Source organism: Enhydra lutris, unplaced genomic scaffold (assembly GCF_002288905.1).
Source record: "Enhydra lutris kenyoni isolate GAN:26980312 unplaced genomic scaffold, ASM228890v2 scaffoldscaffold57, whole genome shotgun sequence".
NCBI classification, from domain to species: domain Eukaryota; kingdom Metazoa; phylum Chordata; class Mammalia; order Carnivora; family Mustelidae; genus Enhydra; species Enhydra lutris.
Window position 1 is genome coordinate 4,707,457 of NW_019154141.1, and position 20,831 is coordinate 4,728,287.

The 20,831-nt window shown below is 39.0% G+C and overlaps 1 protein-coding gene across 1 annotated transcript in view; it reads left to right on the plus strand.

The window, feature by feature from the left end:
* The window catches only part of LOC111158093 (ATP binding cassette subfamily A member 6), a 56,497-nt gene extending 49,784 nt beyond the window's left edge, over positions 1-6,713 (plus strand). The window contains exons 31-38 of the mRNA XM_022519928.1: positions 473-651; positions 1,112-1,187; positions 1,261-1,355; positions 2,390-2,509; positions 2,702-2,842; positions 4,237-4,316; positions 6,264-6,319; positions 6,451-6,713. Coding sequence (XP_022375636.1) covers positions 473-651; positions 1,112-1,187; positions 1,261-1,355; positions 2,390-2,509; positions 2,702-2,842; positions 4,237-4,316; positions 6,264-6,319; positions 6,451-6,552 — 849 coding nt within the window. The 3' untranslated portion in view covers positions 6,553-6,713. The remainder of the gene's footprint in view (positions 1-472; positions 652-1,111; positions 1,188-1,260; positions 1,356-2,389; positions 2,510-2,701; positions 2,843-4,236; positions 4,317-6,263; positions 6,320-6,450) is intronic.
* Positions 6,714-20,831: the final 14,118 nt, after the last annotated feature.

Genomic DNA, 20,831 nt, shown 5'->3' on the forward strand with positions numbered 1-20,831 from the left:
TATCTTTATAAGACTCTACTTTTAATAATTTAAATTTAATAATTTAATTATTTAATTAAATATTTAATAATTTAATTAAATTTAATAATTTAAAAACTATTTAAATAGTTTTCCATAATAAATGTGTGAATTTCTATAATGTGTATTGTTTTAGCTTTTTAATTTTTATGTAGTTATTTATCTTTCTAATTAAACATTTTCTTATTGAAGTACAATTAGCATACAGTGTTATATTACTTTTAGGTGTACAATATAATGATTTCAATATCTCTAATCACTTGCAACAATGTAGATTATAAAGGGTATAGTGCTAAGTGACATAAGTCAGAGTAAAACAGATACCATAAGATTTCACTGATATATTTCTTTGATGCTCAGAAAATTTAGGTATTTATTAGCTACATGTCAGTTTCTTGTGTGTGAGATTGGAGAAAAGGCTACATGTGTTTCTAAAACCTGTTTACTTTCTTAGGTAGAACTGAAAGGATGTGGTTTGCTTTGGGACCATCAGGGAGACAACACAGTCAGCTTACCGGGGTACTGTCCTCAGGAGAACGTGCTCTGGCCCAGCCTGACAGTGAGGGAACATCTGGAGATCTTTGCCGCCATCAAAGGGCTGAGGAAAGGGGACGCCACCATTGCCATTTCACGGTAAAGAGAAGTCACAGGATTCTTTTGTGTCCAGAGCTAGGAAAGCTTGTTGCACTGATGGTGAATTCACTGATGAAGAATGGAGAGTAGAAATGATGTCTGCACCTTGTCTGAGAGTATCTGCAGTAGAGCAAGGATGGAGGGACAGGAGCTGTTTCCAGCATCCTCGATTGAGGGATCTTTAAAAAAAAAAAAAAACGCATAAAATAATTGAGTGTTCAATGCATGAATAACCACAAATAATCATCCACTTCAGTTCCAAATTCAAAATTCTAACTATTCTTTAGAACTTTTTATGAGATGAAAAATCTTTCCTGTTCCAAAACAAACTCTTTCTCTCTAGGATCATGAGTTTCCGAGTGGTAGTGCCTAGCTTCCTTCCAATGCTGTTATAATCTTCTGAGGAATTACAGTTTCCAAAGATCCTCTTTTGAATGGATATTCTCCTGTTTTCCAATAGATTGGTGGATACTTTCAAACTGCATGGACAGCTAGATGTTCAGGCGCAGAAATTAACGGCAGGAGCCGCCAGAAAGGTATGTGGGATGCGGGATGGTATTCTGAAGGCTGATGTGGTGGCCGCAAATAAGGTGCTTCTCTGCCTTTCAGTTGTGTTTTGTGCTGAGCATCCTGGGAAATTCGCCTGTCCTGCTCCTGGATGAACCCTCGACAGGCATGGACCCAGCAGGGCAGCAGCAAATGTGGTAAGAATAACACATGAGTGTAAACCTCATGTTGAAGTTGTGTTTTTAAACCAAGCTTAGATGGGGCACCCAGCCAGCTTAATTGGTAGAGCAAGCAACTCTTGATCTGAAGGTTGTGAGTTCAAGCCCCATGTTGGGTGTTTAGCTTACTTTAAAAATTTTTTTCTAGACTAAATAAAACCCTGATCTTGGAAAAATCTAAATCCATTGATTTCTAATTTAGTGGAGATAATCCATATCATTAGGAAAATAAATATGTCATAAATAGATTCTCTTTTGTATCATATTTATGTGGTATTAATGTTAAAAAAAAAAAACCCTTTAGGTATTTTGTTGGAATTTTAGGTCTTATAATTTGGAGTTAATTTTTTTTAAATTATTGAGGTATATGTAACTGTTTCTTTTTTTAGAGGCTATTAACTTACATATTTTCTCCATTTCCTTTTCTTTCCCCCTTTACCAAATCTGTCAAATTTGCTTATCCAGTTTTTCTTAGTTTTTAAATTATTTTTACTTTCCTTTCTAGGATGTACCATTTGGATTAATAAAATCATCCAATCTAATTTCATATTTATGACTGTCCAATAGTTTCCCTATCTCTTTAAAGAATTTCATTGTGGAAATTTTATACAAATGTAGAGAATCATTTATGAACCCAATATACCCATGACCTATTTCAAGAGTTACCCATATAAGGCCTACCTTTTTTCATTATACTTCTACCCACTTCCTTTTCTCCACTCCTATCAGTTTGAAGCAAATTAGGCAGCTTTTCCTTTATTTATAAATATATCAATTAATTTATTCAAAAGATATAAAGATCTCTTTTTTAAAAACTTAACCAGAATACCACTAGCCTACGTAAAAATATTAAACACTTCTCTTTATCATTTATGTTATCAAAAAACCTAATCAGTATTCAAATTTCTGGTTTTTTAATTAGAAATATGATTCATTTTATCCATACAATTTCTCTTCCATTTCTTTTTTGTCTACCCTCTTTTTTAACAGTGATATTTTTGGGCTCTTTTCAGGCAGGTGATCCAGGCAGCCATTAAAAACACAGAGAAAGGAGCGCTCCTGACCACCCATTACCTGGCCGAAGCTGAGGCCATATGTGACCGCATCGCTATCATGGTGTCTGGAAGGTTGAGGTGGGTGTCTTTCTGGAGGCTGTGCTTGACCCTCAAAATAAATTCCCGTGGAAAAGGAAAGATCGCCGTGAACACCTGGAGTTCTTCCCATCAGTTTCTCAGCGATGCCCTTTCCCCTACATTTGAAATTGAAGAAGGTAAAAAATGTAAGGGGCAGTATTTTTTCTGACATGTTTTCCTTCTTGCCCATAGGTGCATCGGCTCCATCCAACACCTAAAAGACAAACTCGGCAAGGATTACATTCTAGAACTGAGAGTGAAGGAAGCTGCCCAAGTCACCTGTGTTCATACCGAGATTCTGAAGCTTTTCCCACAGGTTGCACCGCAGGAAAGGTGAAGGATTATGGAGAAATTTGTTGGCAATACCCACTTTACCCACTCAGTGGTTTCTTTTCTGCTCTGTGAGGACTTCAGGGTGATTTGACTTCATAATAAAAGTTAGGGACCTCAAAAACTGATTTACTGACTCCTCCAGATTGTAAGAGATTTGGGACCCACCCAGGAAGCTGTGTCCTCCTGTCCCAAGGAAAGCTTGGGGACACCTTACATGGGCCCCCTCAGCAATCCAAGGCTGGTCTCCAGCTCAGAGGAGGATGTAGAAAAATTGGGGGAAAGGAGCTTCTCATGCCCAGAACCCTTCATGGGACAAGATTTGGACCCATGGTGCCCTCCACAGACCTCCCTGAAAATATTTAAAAGATGTAAATATTTACAATCTAAAAGATGTAACTATTTAAGGTGAATTCCCCTCTTGGAAACAAACAGCCATAGAGATACTCAAATAATCTCCCTCTAATGAGTTTTCATGCCTCAAAATGGAGAATAGAAATGTGTGTGTATACCTATATGTGTGGTTGTTTGTGTATGTCTGTGTGTTGGGGGAGTAGGGGGCAAGGAGGTGGAACTAGAACAGAATTTGGAATTCCTTGGAGGCGTAAGCACACCAAAGAAGCAAGTGGCATTTCCATTTTAGCACAGCGTAAATATAATGCAATTATCAGAGACTATGCCAGGTAAAGCAACTCAGTCCTACCACACTCTTGGTGTCACGAAGTAAGTGGGAAGACCGTGAGTGGCAAGCCTGAAAGAGCAGGTGCTGGGCTGAAGAGGGCCAAGCCTGGAGGTCTGGGCAGCTCTAGGGCCTCCTGGGGGCATCACACTACTAGGGAATGAGCTGAGAATGGGCATGAGGTCATCCACCTGAAAGTGGCACATGGAAGCAAGAGGCCACAGACCCCCTCTGGCTCCTCCTTTCCTCACAGGTTGGGGAAGTTTATAGTTAAAGACTTTTGAACCCTTCCCATCAGGTCCTTCTCTCTTAACCCCAGTTAAGAGTTCTTAACCCCATATCTCCCTTTCCTTAGCTTTCTGGTCACAAGGATGAAATATTAAGTGAATGAATTAATTGCAAACTAATTTAAGCTAAGCAAAGGGGATAGTCCAGATGGTCTACGTTCAACTACCACAACAAAAGGTTTGCATGCACTGAGCATAAATGCAATTATGCTGGTTTATTTCTAGAAGAATTATCTCCAACAGCCAGCCACCAAAGACATTTTAAGAATTTTGCATCAGTTGTTTTACTCACTTTTTATGTAAGCTGTATATTTATTTGTATTACTTTTATTTTCATCAAAGGAAATTGATGTTAATATCGGCATTTATTTTGATGGCCATTTTCTCCCCCTTGAAACTCAAGGTCAGATATGACATTTTCATATCCCCAGGTACTTCTCCTTCTTGGTCTATAAACTACCTTTGGCGGATGTCTACCCTCTATCTCAGACCTTCCGCAAATTAGAGGCAGGTAAGAGTTACCATTGTGGGGCTCCTGGGTGGCTCAGTGGGTTAAGCCTCTTTCTTCAGCTTGGGTCATGATCTCAGGGTGCTTGGATCGAGCCCTGCATTGGGCTCTCTGCTCAGCGAGGAGTCTGCTTCCCCCCTCTCTCTCTGCCTGCCTCTCTGTCTACTTGTGATCTCAATCTGTCAAATAAATAAATAAAATCTTAAAAAAAAAAGAGTTACCATTTTAAAAGAAAACTTTTGAAGGATCAGTTCAGCGTCAGGTAATAATTTCATGGTAGGTAATTGTGTAATCCATTTTAAAAATGTGCAAATGCTTAATGGTTTTAAGAATTCTAATGGTAGGTAATAGTGGGATTTAACTCCAACTGTGCTTAATCCAGTTCTCTGGAAAGAGGTTAATCTCTGTGGCAGGGACGGAAGGTACAGAAAACACACAACTAAGCTTGGCTGGGTTTACTGTGAATTCATAACTTTAACCTGACAAAGCCCCTTAGTGGGTGCTGCATTGCCTGTGTGTGCACAACCCATTCACACCAAGTGTCCTAAATTATTCCTTGCACACCCATCTCCTTCTTGCTTTTCTCCCTCGGTTGATGCCCTTGCTTTATATTTCCCTAATAAAATAAAAGCCACAGAAAACCTTCCACCCATGCATTCACTTCTCTGCGTCTGGGCTGCGCATTCTGCCTTCCCACTAAGTCCGTCCCCTCCGTCATGCATGACTCCTCTTGCCATTTGAAATTGTTGATGTTCTCTCTTCATCATCATTTTTCTGCTTCCAGCTGGGGAAGTCCCAGCAGCAGACTGTCCTGGAGTAATTTCTTACGCAGCCTAGTGGTGAAGAGGGGCAAGTTCAGTGTCAGCCTCTCTACCAGTTGGGAGGCACTGGGTAAAGCTATTGAAACCCTGCACATCTAGGTGATCTGTCTTTGGGTGGGGGGGAGGGGAATATCAGTGCCCACTTGGGCAGGGTCATTAGGAAGATTAAATGAAGTCATTTACAGAGTGTTTAGACTTGTGCCAGGCTCATTGTGTTTGAGAGAATATGAATTGCCAGTTTACTCCCTCCAGTCCAGACACCCTGACTTCTAGCTCTTCCTAAAGTCTACCAGACATGCATACTCCTGCCTTAGGACTTTGCACTCGCTGATCCTTCTTCTTGAAATTCTACTACTTCCAAATATCCAGCTTGTTTTCTCACTTCCTTCAAGTTTCTGCTCAATTCTTACCTTCTAACTATGGCCAACCCCAGCCATCCTGTTAAAAACGAGTGCCTGGCACTTCCTGTTTCCTCTGCCTGATTTATTTTTCTTGTGTAGTAGCAATCATCATTTCCATTATTTTATATTTAAGTCCTTATTTATTTAATGCCCATATTCCTGCCACTAGAATGCAGGGGTTTATACACAAAGGCAGGGTTTTGTTTTCACTGCTACTCTGTCCCTGGTACCAAGTGTGGACACACACAGAAGATCTCAGTGTATGAGTGGAGCACTGTGAATATGTGAATACGTACATCTGGTTTCCTGGCAGGGATGCCCAGCTTCGAGCTGGGTACAGCAGATAAGCTGGCTGAAGCCAGTTACACAGAAGCATTGGGTCCTTTCATAGGGAAAGGAATGGGATTGAAATCTTCCTTGTGTGTAAGAATGTGTCAATCAATTATGTAATTCCTCAAGGAACTTCTATTTCCCAGGACACATATACTATGTAATAAAATGTATCAAAATGTAATATAAGAAAATTCTCACATCAGAGTTAATTTAATTTGTATTTATATTAACTCTATGACTTTTGACATCTCCCTTCTTTCTCCAAGTGTTTGTTTATTCAGCTTTATATTCTATTTATACTAATTGTATGTATTTTTATTTTGTATAACTTTGAAAAAATTCTTGGTAATAAGCATCTTGTAAGCATCTACTAGTAATCTTTTTTTCTCCCCCAGTGAAACATAACTTTAACCTGGAAGAGTACAGCCTCTCTCAGTGCACACTGGAAAAGGTGGGTCAGCTTTTATGGTTTGTATCATTCCTATAAATTTCACATGAAAGTAATTATGCATATATTCTATTTATTTTAAGACAATATCCAACTTGTTCATTCCTTTTCTTTCTGCGTTGTCTCCTATTTAGGTATTCTTAGAGCTTTCTAAGGAGCAGGAGCTGGGAAATTTTGAAGAAGAAATTGATACAACCATGAGATTGGAACTCCTCTCTCCTTCAGATGACTTTTAAAAGCTCAAGCCTGTTAATACTTTGTGTCATATAAGCTTATGTTCTATGTAATAATTGGAAGTATGTATAATTTTAAAAATCATTAACATCAATATCAGGGTATACTTTGTACATTTGGTTAACAAATGAATACATGTCAGAATTATTCCTCCCCTTAAATTTAGGAATGATAGAAAATCTGTGATAAAGGCAATATAAAGTATTAATAAATTTACCTGAAGACCAGGTAGCAGCTATTGTGGAAATAAAACCACAAACTTGGGATATTTTTTGAAGTACAACTTCAAAAAAGGCGTATCACTTTGAAAAATGACACTTACTGAGAAATTCCCTAGCAGAGCCATACGAGGGATCTGTTCAACAGCCAGATGCTATAGGATTGCAGCATGCATTTGGGAAGCTCGGGTTTATGAGTTTGTTTTGAAACACAAGTAAAACCTAAAAGTCTTCCTCTGAAGGCTTTTCAGAAACTGTTTTGAAATTCAGAGTGAGGAGTGCATTGGACTCACCCATGAACGAGCACGTGCATTAGATAAGCATTCAAACATTCCTTGTGGAAATGAGGGACGTCACAGCAACATTCGTTCAGTTTTCTAAGATTTTGAATGCTACTTCATGATTGGGGGGAGGGGAGTGCTGATTTCCCTCACCAACTCATCAGTAGTTTTCTGTGTACAGTTGACCTTTGCACAACACAGGGGTTTAGGGTGCTGAACCCTCTGTGCAGTCAGGAATCCGAGTATAACTTTCAAATCCCCCCCAAACTTAACCACTAATAACCTACTGTTGACCAGAAGCCTTTCCAAAAACATAAATCATCAATTAGCACAGTTTGCATGTTATATGCATTATATGCCATATTCTTAAAATAAGTCAGCCAGAGAAAAGATAATGTTATTAAGAAAATCATAAGGAAAAAATACATTTATTGTACTGTACAGTAAAAAAACATATATAAGTGAACCTGTACAGTTAAAATCCATGTGGTTCAAGGGTTAACTGTATTTACTGTATTTTTAAATCACTTCTTTCTTACATATGTACATCATGTGTTTTTATATCTATACACACACAGGCATAAATCATTTGTATTACTAAATTTTTAAAAAGTGTGTTTTACATGTAATTTTATTTTTTTCCTTAAATTATAGCTATTTCATTTTAAATATCATGAGAAAATTTTTTGAAGACCAAGCAGTATTTTTGATGCTTTTTTTTTTTTGGTGATATGTTATATAACTTAAAACACATTGTTATGCTCATTGAGGGATTTTTGTATAATGGAGAAAAACACAGAAATTGAATAAAATTGAATAAAAGATCACCACACTTCCTCCATGCCAAAAAAAAAAAAAAAATCAGTTTCTTTTTCCTTTAGTATACTCTTTTACATAGGTGAAATCATTACAGTATATATAAATTCTTAACTATATATGCATATTTGCTAATGTAACATTGAAATTGTTTTAATTTACTTTCACACTTATGGTGAAGTTCCAGTGTTATATGTTTGTATTTTATTTTGTGTTAATTATTTGTATTTTTTGTTCATTTATTTTTGTGTTTTAATCTTTTTCTTACCCATTTCTCATATAATTAAATATTTTACCTGCATATATTACATATCATAATTATATCTAGAACATTATGATAAATAATCAATAGCTTACTATTTATTCAGGATACTTTAGTGCCCTGTAAAAGCAAATTCATATCATAATAAGAGTTGGGTTTAGATTATTTCTAAAATTCAAGCAATAAATTCTCCTGTCTTGCTCAAATGTATGAAATCACAACATATATAACCATTTCACATAGAAAGATGATGAAATCTTTGCCTATATTCATTATAAGTTACTAATTTTCTTAACTGTTGTAGAATTATGTTTACAAAGTACTGAATAACCAATATCAGATGTATAAATATTTTAGAAGATTAAGTTGGACACGATTTGCTAAATCCATCATAATATGGGTGCCTTTGAAAACTTGGGTTTCTATTAGGAATATATTCAAGAGAAGATAAATGGGTATGAAAAGGGAAGGAGATGAGAATAAAACTAAAGAAAGGATTTTGTCAAAAGACAAAATAGTTGTATCATCTCGAACTCTGTTGTAGACAGGTCCTGTGCTGGTTTTGTTCATTATTTTCCTACTATACCCCTTCCAAAAGCTACAATAGATGCAAAGGTAGAAGAGAGAGGTCAGAGGATCTCTTCCCTCCTGTCCTCGTTTTAGTTCCAGATCTCAGACAGTAGATGTAGCCCTCCAGGTGTATAACTTCTGCCCTTCTCCAGTTACACACATCTGCTTCTGGCCCCTCTAACACTATTGACCCCAAGAATGTCCTACTCTTACCTCATCCTTCTCACTCAGGCTCCAGCAAATCATCAGAATTATCATTTAAGTTGTTTGTTCCTAGTTTACGGCTCTACTGGTTTCTGCTCCAAGTAAGCTGGTCTTGGCTATAATTCTTTTTATTCATTTGTGTAAAATGCATAAAATGATCTCTGCTCCCAGGTCCTTCTAATATTTGGTTTTGGACTCCAGTTCTTAACACAGAGCTCCTAAGACACTGAGGGTCTCTTCGGTGATAGAAGTAACTTTTGTTCTAATGAGGTGATGCTGGAGGGCTCCAGGATCAGCACTGGCCACCAGAAAAACCAAGCCATGATTAAAAGGTTGGTACTTTCACCCCATCCTCATTCTCCAGAGGTGGGAGAAGCATTGTAAATTGAGCTGAGAGTCAATCATGCCTATCTGATGAAACCTCCAAAAAATTCCAAAAGTACTGGGTTCAGAGAGTGACCAAGCTGGTGAACACATCAATGTGCTAGGAAGGTGGTGGGTGCATCCCAGTTCCAGGGTGAATGGGGTTCTATGCTTGGAACCCTTCCAGACCTTATCCTATGTATCTCTTCATTTAGCTGTTCATCTGAATCCTTTATCATATTGTTTATTATATTAGAAACCAGTCAACATAAGTAAGGGTTCCCTTGAGGTCTGTAAGCTGTTCTAACAAATTGTCAAACCCAAAGATGAGGTCATGGGAGCCCCACTTATAGCTGGAAGGTTAGAAGTAGAGGAGATGATATGGGGTTTTGTGATTGGCACCTGAAGCAGAGTCAGTCTTGTGAGACAGGGCGAGTAACTGGTGGGATCTGATGCTAACTCCAGACAGATAGTGTCAGAACTAAACAAATGTAGGACACCCAGCTGGTTTTGGAGAATTGTTTAGTATGGGGGTGGGGGGAACACCACATTTGGTGGCCAGAAGTATGAGAACAAAGGAAAACACAAAGGGAAAAAAAAAATTGTTTCCTAGACATTTGGTGTCAGTGAAGTGGAATTTGCTAGAACAACAGTTCTGGCTCATGGAAATACATGGTTTGGGAACAGGAAGAATGGAGGGCTGGGATGCAGGGATGAGGAGCCCTTGGTCCCTGGATGGCTACCTAGTCCCTCATAGTATAAAAATGCAGCTGCTTTTTGATCAGTTACTCAGAATAGAAGTTACCAGTGGAATTAGAGATGAGAGTAACCCCAGCTCCTGAGGAGCTGGCTCTTTGGTTATGTAAGGAAATGCAAAATAATAAGCATGCTAAATGTATAATCTCTCGGTCATTGTTATCCAGAATGGCTAAAATAAGAGAGAGTTCTGAGTTGGACCTTGATGCGGGAACAAGTTCAAACTTGGGTCAGTTTGAGCTTTGGCCACCAGCCTCAAAGCTGCTCAGAAAGGGAGAAATTATTGCCAGGAAGATACCTCTAATCACCCTTTGATCACCAAAGAAATAGTGTGGTGGATGGAGGACAAAACCAAAACAAACCAACAAACAAACTACTAAAACCAGGGGGTAGAGCGTGAAGGAGATGTCTCATTTTGTGGACCAAATTATCAGCTTCCTGAGGAATCTCTACCAAAATGGACTAGGAGAGTAACTAATCTGGGGTCTATGTCTTTGGTTTTGAATGTTTCAGAATGGAAGAGCCTTTCTGGGTTACAGCTGGATCCGCATCCCACCAAAGAATGATCACAGATGGTTATATGTGATCCAGACACACAAAACGTTATTCCTGAGGGATTCCTGCTGAGCTGGATAAAGCCACCTTAAGGGTGGGCTCACCTGAGAAGGAGGACTGCCCATGTCCTCCTATAATTGCCAAGTGGAGCACTTCAGATGAAAGAGCCGATAGGCTTTGCAGGCAAGTCGCAGGGGATTGGCTGTATAGGAGCTAGGATATTCCCCCACTGAATATGCCTGTTACCAGGCTGTGGTAAGTGCTGTGATTAAGGGGGCCCCTGTTACATGGGTAACTTGTGTGACATCACTCTTGCAAGACTGAACAGTCTGGGAAGCTTTATCAGAGTTGCTGTCTTAGTTTTCCCATTTGGATCTCACTGATACTGAGGTCACCAAAGTAATTAAGAGGAAAATGGAGGCCGCCTGGGTGGCTCAGTGGGTTAAGCCTCTGCCTTCAGCTCAGGTCATGATCCCAGGGTCCCGGGATCGAGCCCTGCATTGGGCTCTCTGCTCGGTGGGGAGCCTGCTTCCCTTCCTCTCTCTGCCTGCCTCTCTGCCTACTTCTGATCTCTATCTGTCAAATAAATAAATAAAATCTTTAAAAAAAAAAAAAAAGAAAGAAAATGGTGAGACAGAAAGGCGTCAAGGGACTCCACCCAGCAGAGAGGACATCTTTAGATGGTTATTGAAAAAGGGATGAATGTGGTAGACACGGATGGTGTTGAAACAAAGGTACTGATGCGACATTATGGAAGTGTGTATGGACCAGTGAGACTTCCCGTGGGTCCCCCAACACCAGAAGGCCCCAAGCAGGTTCTTTCCACTTACCCCACTTTGGAGGAATTTAAAAAGTCAGAGGACAAAGGTTATGTGAGAAATGCCACCCAGAATTGCCTGAAGTATAGGTTAAGCAGATTAATCAAAGCAAATGTTGAAGGAGAGGCCAGGATCTTCTGGCACAGCCTGGTAGGGACCCAAGGCTATAGGCACATATGTGGATAAATTGTCCAGGGAGAGGAAGGAGAGAAGGAGAAACTTTTGGGGGGATTCCTTAACACAGGAGTCAAGGTACTGTGTTTTGAAAACTGTTGGTGATATCTTAATGGTGGCTTAATTTAGATCATGGAAGAGATGAAGAACAAAATGTTGATGGGATTAGGGTGAAGTTTAGATGAAAACTGGGATTTTTGAGCAAACTTTATGTGAGGCAGTTGGTTTTCCTTTATCTGACTGTATTAATTGGGTGGATATTATGTCAGACTAGCAATTACTTCCCCTACCTAATATTGTAAATAGAAGAAATGACGGTCCACCCTCCGGCCAGTCTTAATTGGACAGGCTCGATGGGGACCACTAGAATTTCTCAAGCCTACACAGGTAGTTAATTTAAAACAATGCAGAATACCTCGTGGGCAGAGAGATTACCTCTTTAATTAATGACATATTAGAAGCTGGAGTGCTGGTGGCAATGACTTCTCTGTAGGGAAGCCCCGTGTGGTCTGTGCAAAAGTCTTATAGCTCATGGAGAGTAACAGTAGACCACTGAGGCTTAAATAATGCCTCATCATTGAATACATCAGCAGTTTCAGACACTGTTTCAACCACCCACAAAAGACAACAGGTACCCAGTGATTTTTTTTCCCCCAAACACTTTCTTCTCTATCTCAATCTCGGTAGAGACCCAACCATAAACCATTTTCACATGGGAAGAATCTCAGTTCACAGTTCCTGTGTGGTCATCTAAACTCACAGCTTACTGTCATAATTTGGTCAGAAAGAATTTGGACCTGATACAGGTCTCCAGGGTAATAATACACCACATTGATGACATGGTAATATTGGAAATGAAGAGAAGGCTTGGGATGGATTTGAGTGCTGTGGTAACTCGTAGACCCAATCAAGACTAGTTAATGAATCCAGCAAAGTACAAGGACCTGCCCTAATGATAACATTGTTAGGAATGGCCTGGGCAGGAGCCCCCTGGGATATTCCTTGAGTGACTGTTTTTCCCTACTCCCAGGACCAAATAAGAAGCTCAGCATTTGGTTGCTTTATTTGGATGGGGAAATGCATACTCCTGGGAATATTGCTAGTTCCTTGAAAGAAAGCCATATTTGAGTGGGGACCTAAATAAAAGCATGACACATCTGAATGATAAAAAGTGATAGGTCTCGGGGCGCCTGGGTGGCTCAGCGGGTTAAAGCCGTGCCTTCTGCTCAGGTCATGATCCCAGGGTCCTGGGATGGAGCCCTCATAGGGCTCTCTGCTCAGCAGGGAGCCTGCCTCCCCATCTCTCTCTGCCTGCCTCTCTGTCTACTTGTGATCTCTGTCTGTTAAATAAATAAAATCTTAAAAAAAAAAAAAAAGTGATAGGCTTCCCAATGCCTTTGGACTCCTATGATTCCAGATCTCAAGTCTATGGTTTGCTCTGAAGCCTCAATATCAGATGGGTCTAGGAAACATCATTGATTTTCAGTTTGCTTAGCTTTTTTCTTATTATTGGAAGCAAGATGACTGTCAGAGGTAAAGAAACTTAATTTTAAATCTTATCGGTTTAAATCTTAACATTTAAATTTGAATACTTGCCTGGGGTTAGTGGCTACCATATTGGATACTGCGTTTTTAAAGTTAAGTGGTATTTCTGTCCTCATCCTGAAAAATAAGATTTCAAGGGAACTTAATTCTGATCATCTCTCCCTCCTCTCCCATATAATCCCTGCCTGATATTTTAGTCCCTATTGTGACTAATACCTTCCTTCCACCCAAACACAAATCAATCACCATTACATTGCACATCAATATTTATTTAGTTTATCAATATATATTAGTTTTCAACAACCAACTACTTCCTTCTGGCTTTCATGCTTTTCTTCTTGAGGGGTATCTATCAGTTCTTCTAGAGATATCTGTAAAAGAGCAATCCCGGATTTTGTCTGAAGATGGGACTCTTTATCCTTACATACGAATTATATTTTTGCTGTCTTACCAATCAGCCTTTGTCAAACCACCTAAAACTTAACTGACTTAAAATCACGATCTTGTTTTAGCTCCCCCCTCCCCCCATTTGATTTCTGGCATCTGGATATTCGTTTTGTTTGAATTTGATTTGAATTTTTGTTGTATTTTATTCATCCATTTTATGTCTTTGTTGAGGGAACAAATACAATAGCATAGTCCAGCAATTGGTAGAAATCTTGTGATTGTCTCTTAAAATTACACCATGTGCTATTTTGGTGCAAATGATCAACTAAAAGGTAACTGGCCCAGCATTTCCTCCAGCTTTTTAAGTTTTACACTAAGCAAACCAGGAAACTTGCAAAAGTACTCTAGGGGTGGGCTTAGAAGAGTAATAATTGTAACATTGTAAGCAATATTTTTCAGTAATAGAATAGATTTTTACTCGATTTTTTAAAAAATATTTTATTTATTTATTTGACAGAGAAAGATCACAAGTAGGCAGAGAGGCAGGCAGAGAGAGAGAAGGGGAAGCAGGCTCCCCACTGAGCCCGATTTGGGGCTCGATCCCAGGACCCTGAGATCATGACCTGAGCCGAAGGCAGCGGCTTAACCCACTGAGCCACCCAGGCACCCCAGTATTCGATTTTGCTTGACAAATTAATTTTGTTTTCATAGATAATCTTTTACAAAAAGGCTGAGCATCTGAGTTTCTTATATAATAGTAAATAATTTCTGTGAAGGAAAAAAGCTCTTGCAAGATTCTGGATATATGGATGTAATCAAATATCTAAAAAAATACATAGCAGAAAGATTAGTAGCCAAAAATGTTGTGGACCGAGGCTTGGATTTCCTAATTGATAAGAGAGATTCCCCAGGTTCCATTCAAGTCTGCTGTCCCGAGATTGGCATCTATCTACCATTGCTCACAAACTCCTTTTCACATAGTGCCGTGAGATATTCCCTCACTGTCAACAAAAGCCAAGGAGAAATTCAAGGTCAGTATTGCTTAGTTCTTTCAAACCGAATGATCTGTGTGCAGCCTCTGCAAATCTAAGTATAGCTTATAATGATGTACTTATAATCGGTGATAACGTTCAAAAAGACCCGGGCTTAACAGGCTTATGTAAAATAAAAGGAAGGGAGAAACTTGTACAGACCCAGTGACTTTGTAAACTCAAAATTGGTGAATATAAATAAAAAGATTAAGTCATATTGAATTATACTTTAGGCAAGTTACCTTTTGTAAAAAGAATGAAATAGCAAAAATATCACAAAATTCAATGGTATATTCACTTTCCATATTGCTGTTTTTGTCACTGAGCTGTTAGTGCTGACTCTGTGTCCTAAGTGTGAGTAACTCTTCTTGTTTGGTAACTATGTTTTTTCTTTCTTGCTCATTTTAAGCATTTTCCAGGCTTTCACTAATTCATGAGTTACCGGTTTCAGGAGCCATTGATTCTTTTATTGATCCACAAATGATTTTCATCAGTGATAAACAACTTTTGAAAATATCTTATACAGAGCAAACTTCACAAATTTTCCTTCTGTTTTCAGGAGTCCTACCAACCTCTGCAGGGCTCTCAGTATGACTCGGAAATTACTAACATGTCTAAGGAAAACTTCCATTCTTCCATTTCAAGACTTCTAACTGCATCCTCAGTTACCAAGCACATCTGCTGGTGGGTTCTTAGAATTTGCTTTCCACTTCGCAGAAAAAAATCTTAACTCTCATGTAGTGAATTCTTTACTTTGTGTTGTTGTATGTAAACATTCATTCAGCCGTCTCTTTCGCTTCCTTTTTTTCCTTGGGACAAAGAAACTCTTCCTTCTCCTGTGAAATACTCTCCTCTCATCTGGTTCTGACCCAGTCCCTTCTTTTCCTCTTCCCACCAAGGAAAAGCAACACTGCATTTGTTACTTGATTTCTCCTGGATTTTTGGCATATCCTTGCTTACTTTTCCCTTCTCAACATCATTTTTAAAAAAACAAAAACAAAACAAAAACCTACCGTCGACCCAAGCAACTCATTTTGGCAACCACCCAACCAATGGCCTCTCTTTCATAACCAGGCTTCTAGAAAAAATACCTCACATTTTTTTGTTTTTGTTTTTGCCTCCCTATCTCACATCAGCACTATACATCTAAAGCCCAAAATATAGGCACTGAGCAACTTTCATGCCCTAGGCTCTGTGATATGAACCATAGTGAAGATCCCATGGTACTCCTCAGATGTTTATAGTCTACGGTGGGAGAGACGTGAGTATGATTAATTTAAGGTATGGTGAGGTACATACTACTGTAGCAGTACACAGTGCCATGGGAGCACCTGTGAGGAGCATCCAACCCACACGGTAGGAGGGCCGGGAAAGCTCCTCTAGGACAAGTCAGACATAAGACCTGAAGGACAAGTAAGAATTAGAAGGCTAGTCACCAATTACTACTTACACCTACTAGGTCTCCCAATGATCATTTAGAAGGTCATTATGGGAAGGCCAGTTCAGAGGAGGGGTTAATTCCAGGAGAGCAAACAGAGATAAATGAGAATATGATGCATTGATTTAAAAAACAAAAATGAGGGGTGCTAGGGTAGTGCAGTTGGTTAAGCGTCCATCTCTTGGTGTCAGTTCAAGTCCTGATCTCAAGGTTGTGAGATTGAGGCTTGCCCTGGGCTCCATGCTGGGTGTGGAGCCTAATTAAGAGTCTCTCTTCCTCTCCCTCTGTCCCTCCCCCTCTGCTTGCATGCTTGCACTCTCTCTCTCTCTCTCTCTTTCTCTCTCTCTCAAAGTAAAATAAAAATAAAATAAAATAATTCGAAAAGTCATGTTTAGGTGCGCCTGGAGTTGGAGGAAGGGTTAAGGCAGAGGCAGGCTGGAGAGGAGCCGTGAGCAGATGATAAAAGTCTTGTGCACTTTTGCAGAGAAGCCAGGACCCTGTGAAGGCAGCAATGGGAGTGACATAACAAAAATTGTATGTTGGAGAGATTTATGTGGTGTGAAATGGATTACTTGCCAGTTTTAAGAGAGTAGATAGGAAAAAAGGAAGACAAAGGCAATCGATCTCAAATACCTAATAAATTTATTTTTTTATTAAATTTTTAAATTTTTTATAAACATATAACGTATTTTTATCCCCAGAGGTACAGGTCTGTGAATCGCCAGGTTTACACACTTCACAGCACTCAGTATAGCACATACCCTCCCCAATGTCCATAACCCCACCCCCTCTCCCGACCCCCCTCTCCCCAGCAACCCTCAGTTTGTTTTGTGAGAATAAGAGTCACTTATGTCAAATACCTAATAAATTTACAGAAAAGAAGAATAGAAAGCCTAAAAGGGAAGCAATATTGGAATAAAACATTAGCTGGTAATTTCCCGAAAGTCCAAAACAAAACAAAACAAAAAACACAAGTTCTTTGATTGCAAGTGGCCATAGAATGCCATGCAGAACCCAAAACCCAAAACCAAAAACCAAAAACCAAAACCTCGGCACATTTTCATGAAATTTCATACATCTGCAACTAAGGAGAAAATCCTGAAATAACTTAGCAAGAACTATGAAAGACTTTAAGTTAATGAGAATCAGAGTTAGATAAGCATGCTTATCAGCAAAACTAGATGTAAGAAGGTAGTAATATAATTTTTTAAATAAATAATTGAAGATATTTTCAGTTGTGGTCAGAAACAAAAACATAAAAAAATCCAGAATGATAGCATAAACAGAAATATAGGAAGAGAAGAAAGGGCAGATCTATTGGTCAATTTACAAAGGACCAGAAATTATATTAAAATATGCTTGAAATCACAAGTAACCTAAGAAATGTATGTTAAGTCATCAAGATGATAGTATATATTTTTTCAGATTGGTAATTTTTTTTTAAATACCTGTAATTTCCAGGTGGGTATGTGGGATGGATGAAATAGACAAAGGGGATTTAAAGTATATTTACTGTGATGAGCACTGAGTGATGGATAGAATCATTGAATCATTATAGTGTACACCTGAAACTAATATAATGCTGTATGCTAATTATACTTTGAATAAAAACAAATCTGTGATTTTCAGCTATGCCAAGGCTGTGGAGAGTGTAATCACTACCATTTATTGAGTGCCCACTCAGTGCTTGGTATTGGGCTAAATACTTCATATGTGATGTTTCCTTTAATCTAACCCCCCAATTTTTCAAATCCTAAAAGACCCTGTTGCCTAGTATCCTACCCTTTGTATCTTACAGGTGAGGGAACTAAGGCTCCTGGGTGAGTCACTTGCCCAGCATTGCATTGCTAGTAAGGAGTCAAGCTCAGGCTTCAAGGTCAAATATGCTGGCAGACTTGTTCCATATAGGGTGGGATATGGACACAGAAATAGCAGGTTACGGGGGAAAGATACTTAGGCTGATCTTTTTCCCTTGTCAGAGTAAGGCAGATTCAAATATGTTTGTCAACATGTGAGAGTGATCACTAGTAGAATGAAAGACTAGAAAGTTCTCACCCACGGGCTTTTCACAAGAGAATAGAAAAGGACAAGGGAAATCTTTAAAAAAAAAAAAAAAAAAAGGAACAGAGAAAAAAACATGACCAGTGTAGAGAGTTGGGGAAACCACAGGAAAGCACAAAGAGCAAGAGAGCAAGGACAAAACGGACCAAATAGAATTTGTTTCTTATATTTAAAAAAAAAATAGAGAAATTTTTGGAGAATATTTGCCAAAACCCAACTTAGCCACACAGCTGGGTCTGAGGAAGGACAAAAAGCAAGAACAGCAAAGTTCTTGGAAAAGAGCAGATGTTCTCAGTCTCTCTCTCTCTCTCTTCTTCACTCCTTCTCTCTCTCTCAAGCTGCTGGGGGGCTCCACTCTTCTTTCTCTGCAAATTGGGTTTTTTCCTCTGCTTTTGGACACAGCGTTGAGGGCTGCACACAGGTCCACAAAGCTAAGTACCCTGTACAATCAGCTGGGAAAGAATTGAGGAAAGGACTGTTTCACAGCACATGAAATCTGTAAGGTATCGGCCCTGGGGAATATTGTCGCAAAACACATGAAGCAAAAAAGCAAGGCGAATTGTAAAATGTATGTATCTAAAGTGAGAATCATTGAGTGAACAGAGACACACACAAATGAGGCACCATAGTATGTTATTTAAGCTACAGATGGAAGTTGGTCTGAGTATTTTACCCAGGATCTGCTAGTCACCAGCTGTGTGAGTTTGGGCAAGTCTCTGGGCTTCATTTATCTCATAAACTCTCTGGGCTTCATTTATCTCATCCCATAAAATGGGGGTGATTTTAATAGCACCAAGCTGATAAGATTATTATGTAGATTAATTGTGCTGATATTTAAGTGTATCCTGCACATCCTAAGTGCCGTATGTCCTTGCTTAGTAATTATCTCCTGCATAAAATCAGTGTTCTCCTGTCTTTTAAATCCCAGCAGGATGATTTTTTTTTTTAAGTTGACAAGCAGATTCTGAAACTTACTTAGAAGAATGAAGATGTATGGCTTCATCGAAGAAATGCTGAAAAGAGGATTAACGAGAATGCCCTTGCTCTGTTACAGTGGTATGGAGATTACAATGCAGCACACGAGAAGGAAGAAGCCCACGTTTTGAAGGGAAAGGATGGTGTCCGAAGGGCAGTGGAGGTACATGCTTCCAGTTATGGAATGAATAAGCATAGGAAATACAGTCAGTGATATTATAATAGCTCTGTATGGACAGATGTTAGCTACACTTAGAGTGAGCACAGCATAACACACAAACTTGTTGAATCAGCAGTTTGAACACCTGAAATTAATGCAATGTTATGTGTCAATGTGTCAACTCTACTTCAGTTAAAGAAAAGAAAAGAAGAGAAGAGAAAAGAAAAAAGAGAATAGAGTCTAGAAGCCAACTAGCATCAGAAGGCATCCAAAATTCTGCTAGGAAAAAAGTTACTGAAAAGCTTTTCCTCAATAATTTTCTCTGTTTACAAAATGCTGGTGATGTTATTACATGGGATAATTTTGTATCTTCTGCAGAAGAGAGAAGATATGCAGAAACGCTCAGAAGTTTTTTGTTTTTTTGACAGTCTCAGGCATTAATGAGTTTGATCTGCCTTTGTTTTTTGCTTGCTGAACAATTCCTGAACTCATAATTAGCAAAAGCGCACACAGGATCTTGAATAAACGTTGAGGTGGGAAGTAGGTGAGGAAGATTTCATGTGATGATCATAGACAAGGCGACACAGATGAGTCGGCTCGGTTTAAGAATTGCACGCACAACACATTGTTTCCCCTTCGGTTACATATTCAGAAAGCAATCACAGCGCAGAAGCAGGGAGCAGACTTACCTAGGGCAAGCCGAAAGAGAGTGGCCCTTTCTCATGTGTCTTCTTCAGCCCAAACCAAACTCCAGGAATTACAAGAAGTTTTACAATTGCCTTGTCTTCGACTTAAATGAAATGCTCAAAGGAGATAGAGTGGCAACTCTTACCTGTTACAAATGTGTCTTAAAAATATGGAAAACTGGACATACTCAAAGCCAGCAGTTGGTTGTAGAGAAAGTGGTTTGTTTGCTGGGATTTGTTATAGAAAGAATAAGCTGGTAGATCTTGGTGACTTTACACAATGTTGCTCAAAGGATTCTCCTGCTTTGCACTCCAAGAGTGATGCACAGTTAGCTTGGATGCGATGTAACTGAAATGCAGATAAACGCAGAGTTCATGGTTTTACCCTGAAAAAAATTACATGGCTTCATTGCCATATTTCTATACCTAGGTTTTAAGAACTCAATTGGAGGGTTTTGAGCAATTTTCTGACCTGGTTTTGTATTTATACTATCATTTTTTGAAAAAAATCTTTTTTTTTTTTTTTTTTTTAACCTCTCTCTGCCCTGCTTTTCTCTGAACTGTCTCTTTACTTTTGTTGTTTTAAAAAGACTGTCCCGGGGCCAACTCTACCATTAGGACCTTGTATGCAAAAGCTAATTGAGAAAGACTAGATTCTCCTTGGTTTCATAGCTCCTAATGTTTTGATAAGTCCAGCCAGCCATCTGCAGCTACAAACTCCCTGCTGAGTTGCTGGCAGGGATACAAAGAAACGAAAAACAGCGAAGAAACCACCATGTGATGTGAGCCCGGAGTTTTCTGGCAGCCCAGCTGAATGAGGACCATAATCCTTTTCGGAAATCATTCTAAAACGGAACTATTCGCAATAAACATGAAATTAAAAGCATGATGTAGTAGTGATCCAAAACGAATGTGAATTCTTCTCCAGGACATGCAGAGACCTGTGGACGAACTATTTCTAGATTCTTGCTCCAGCTTTCC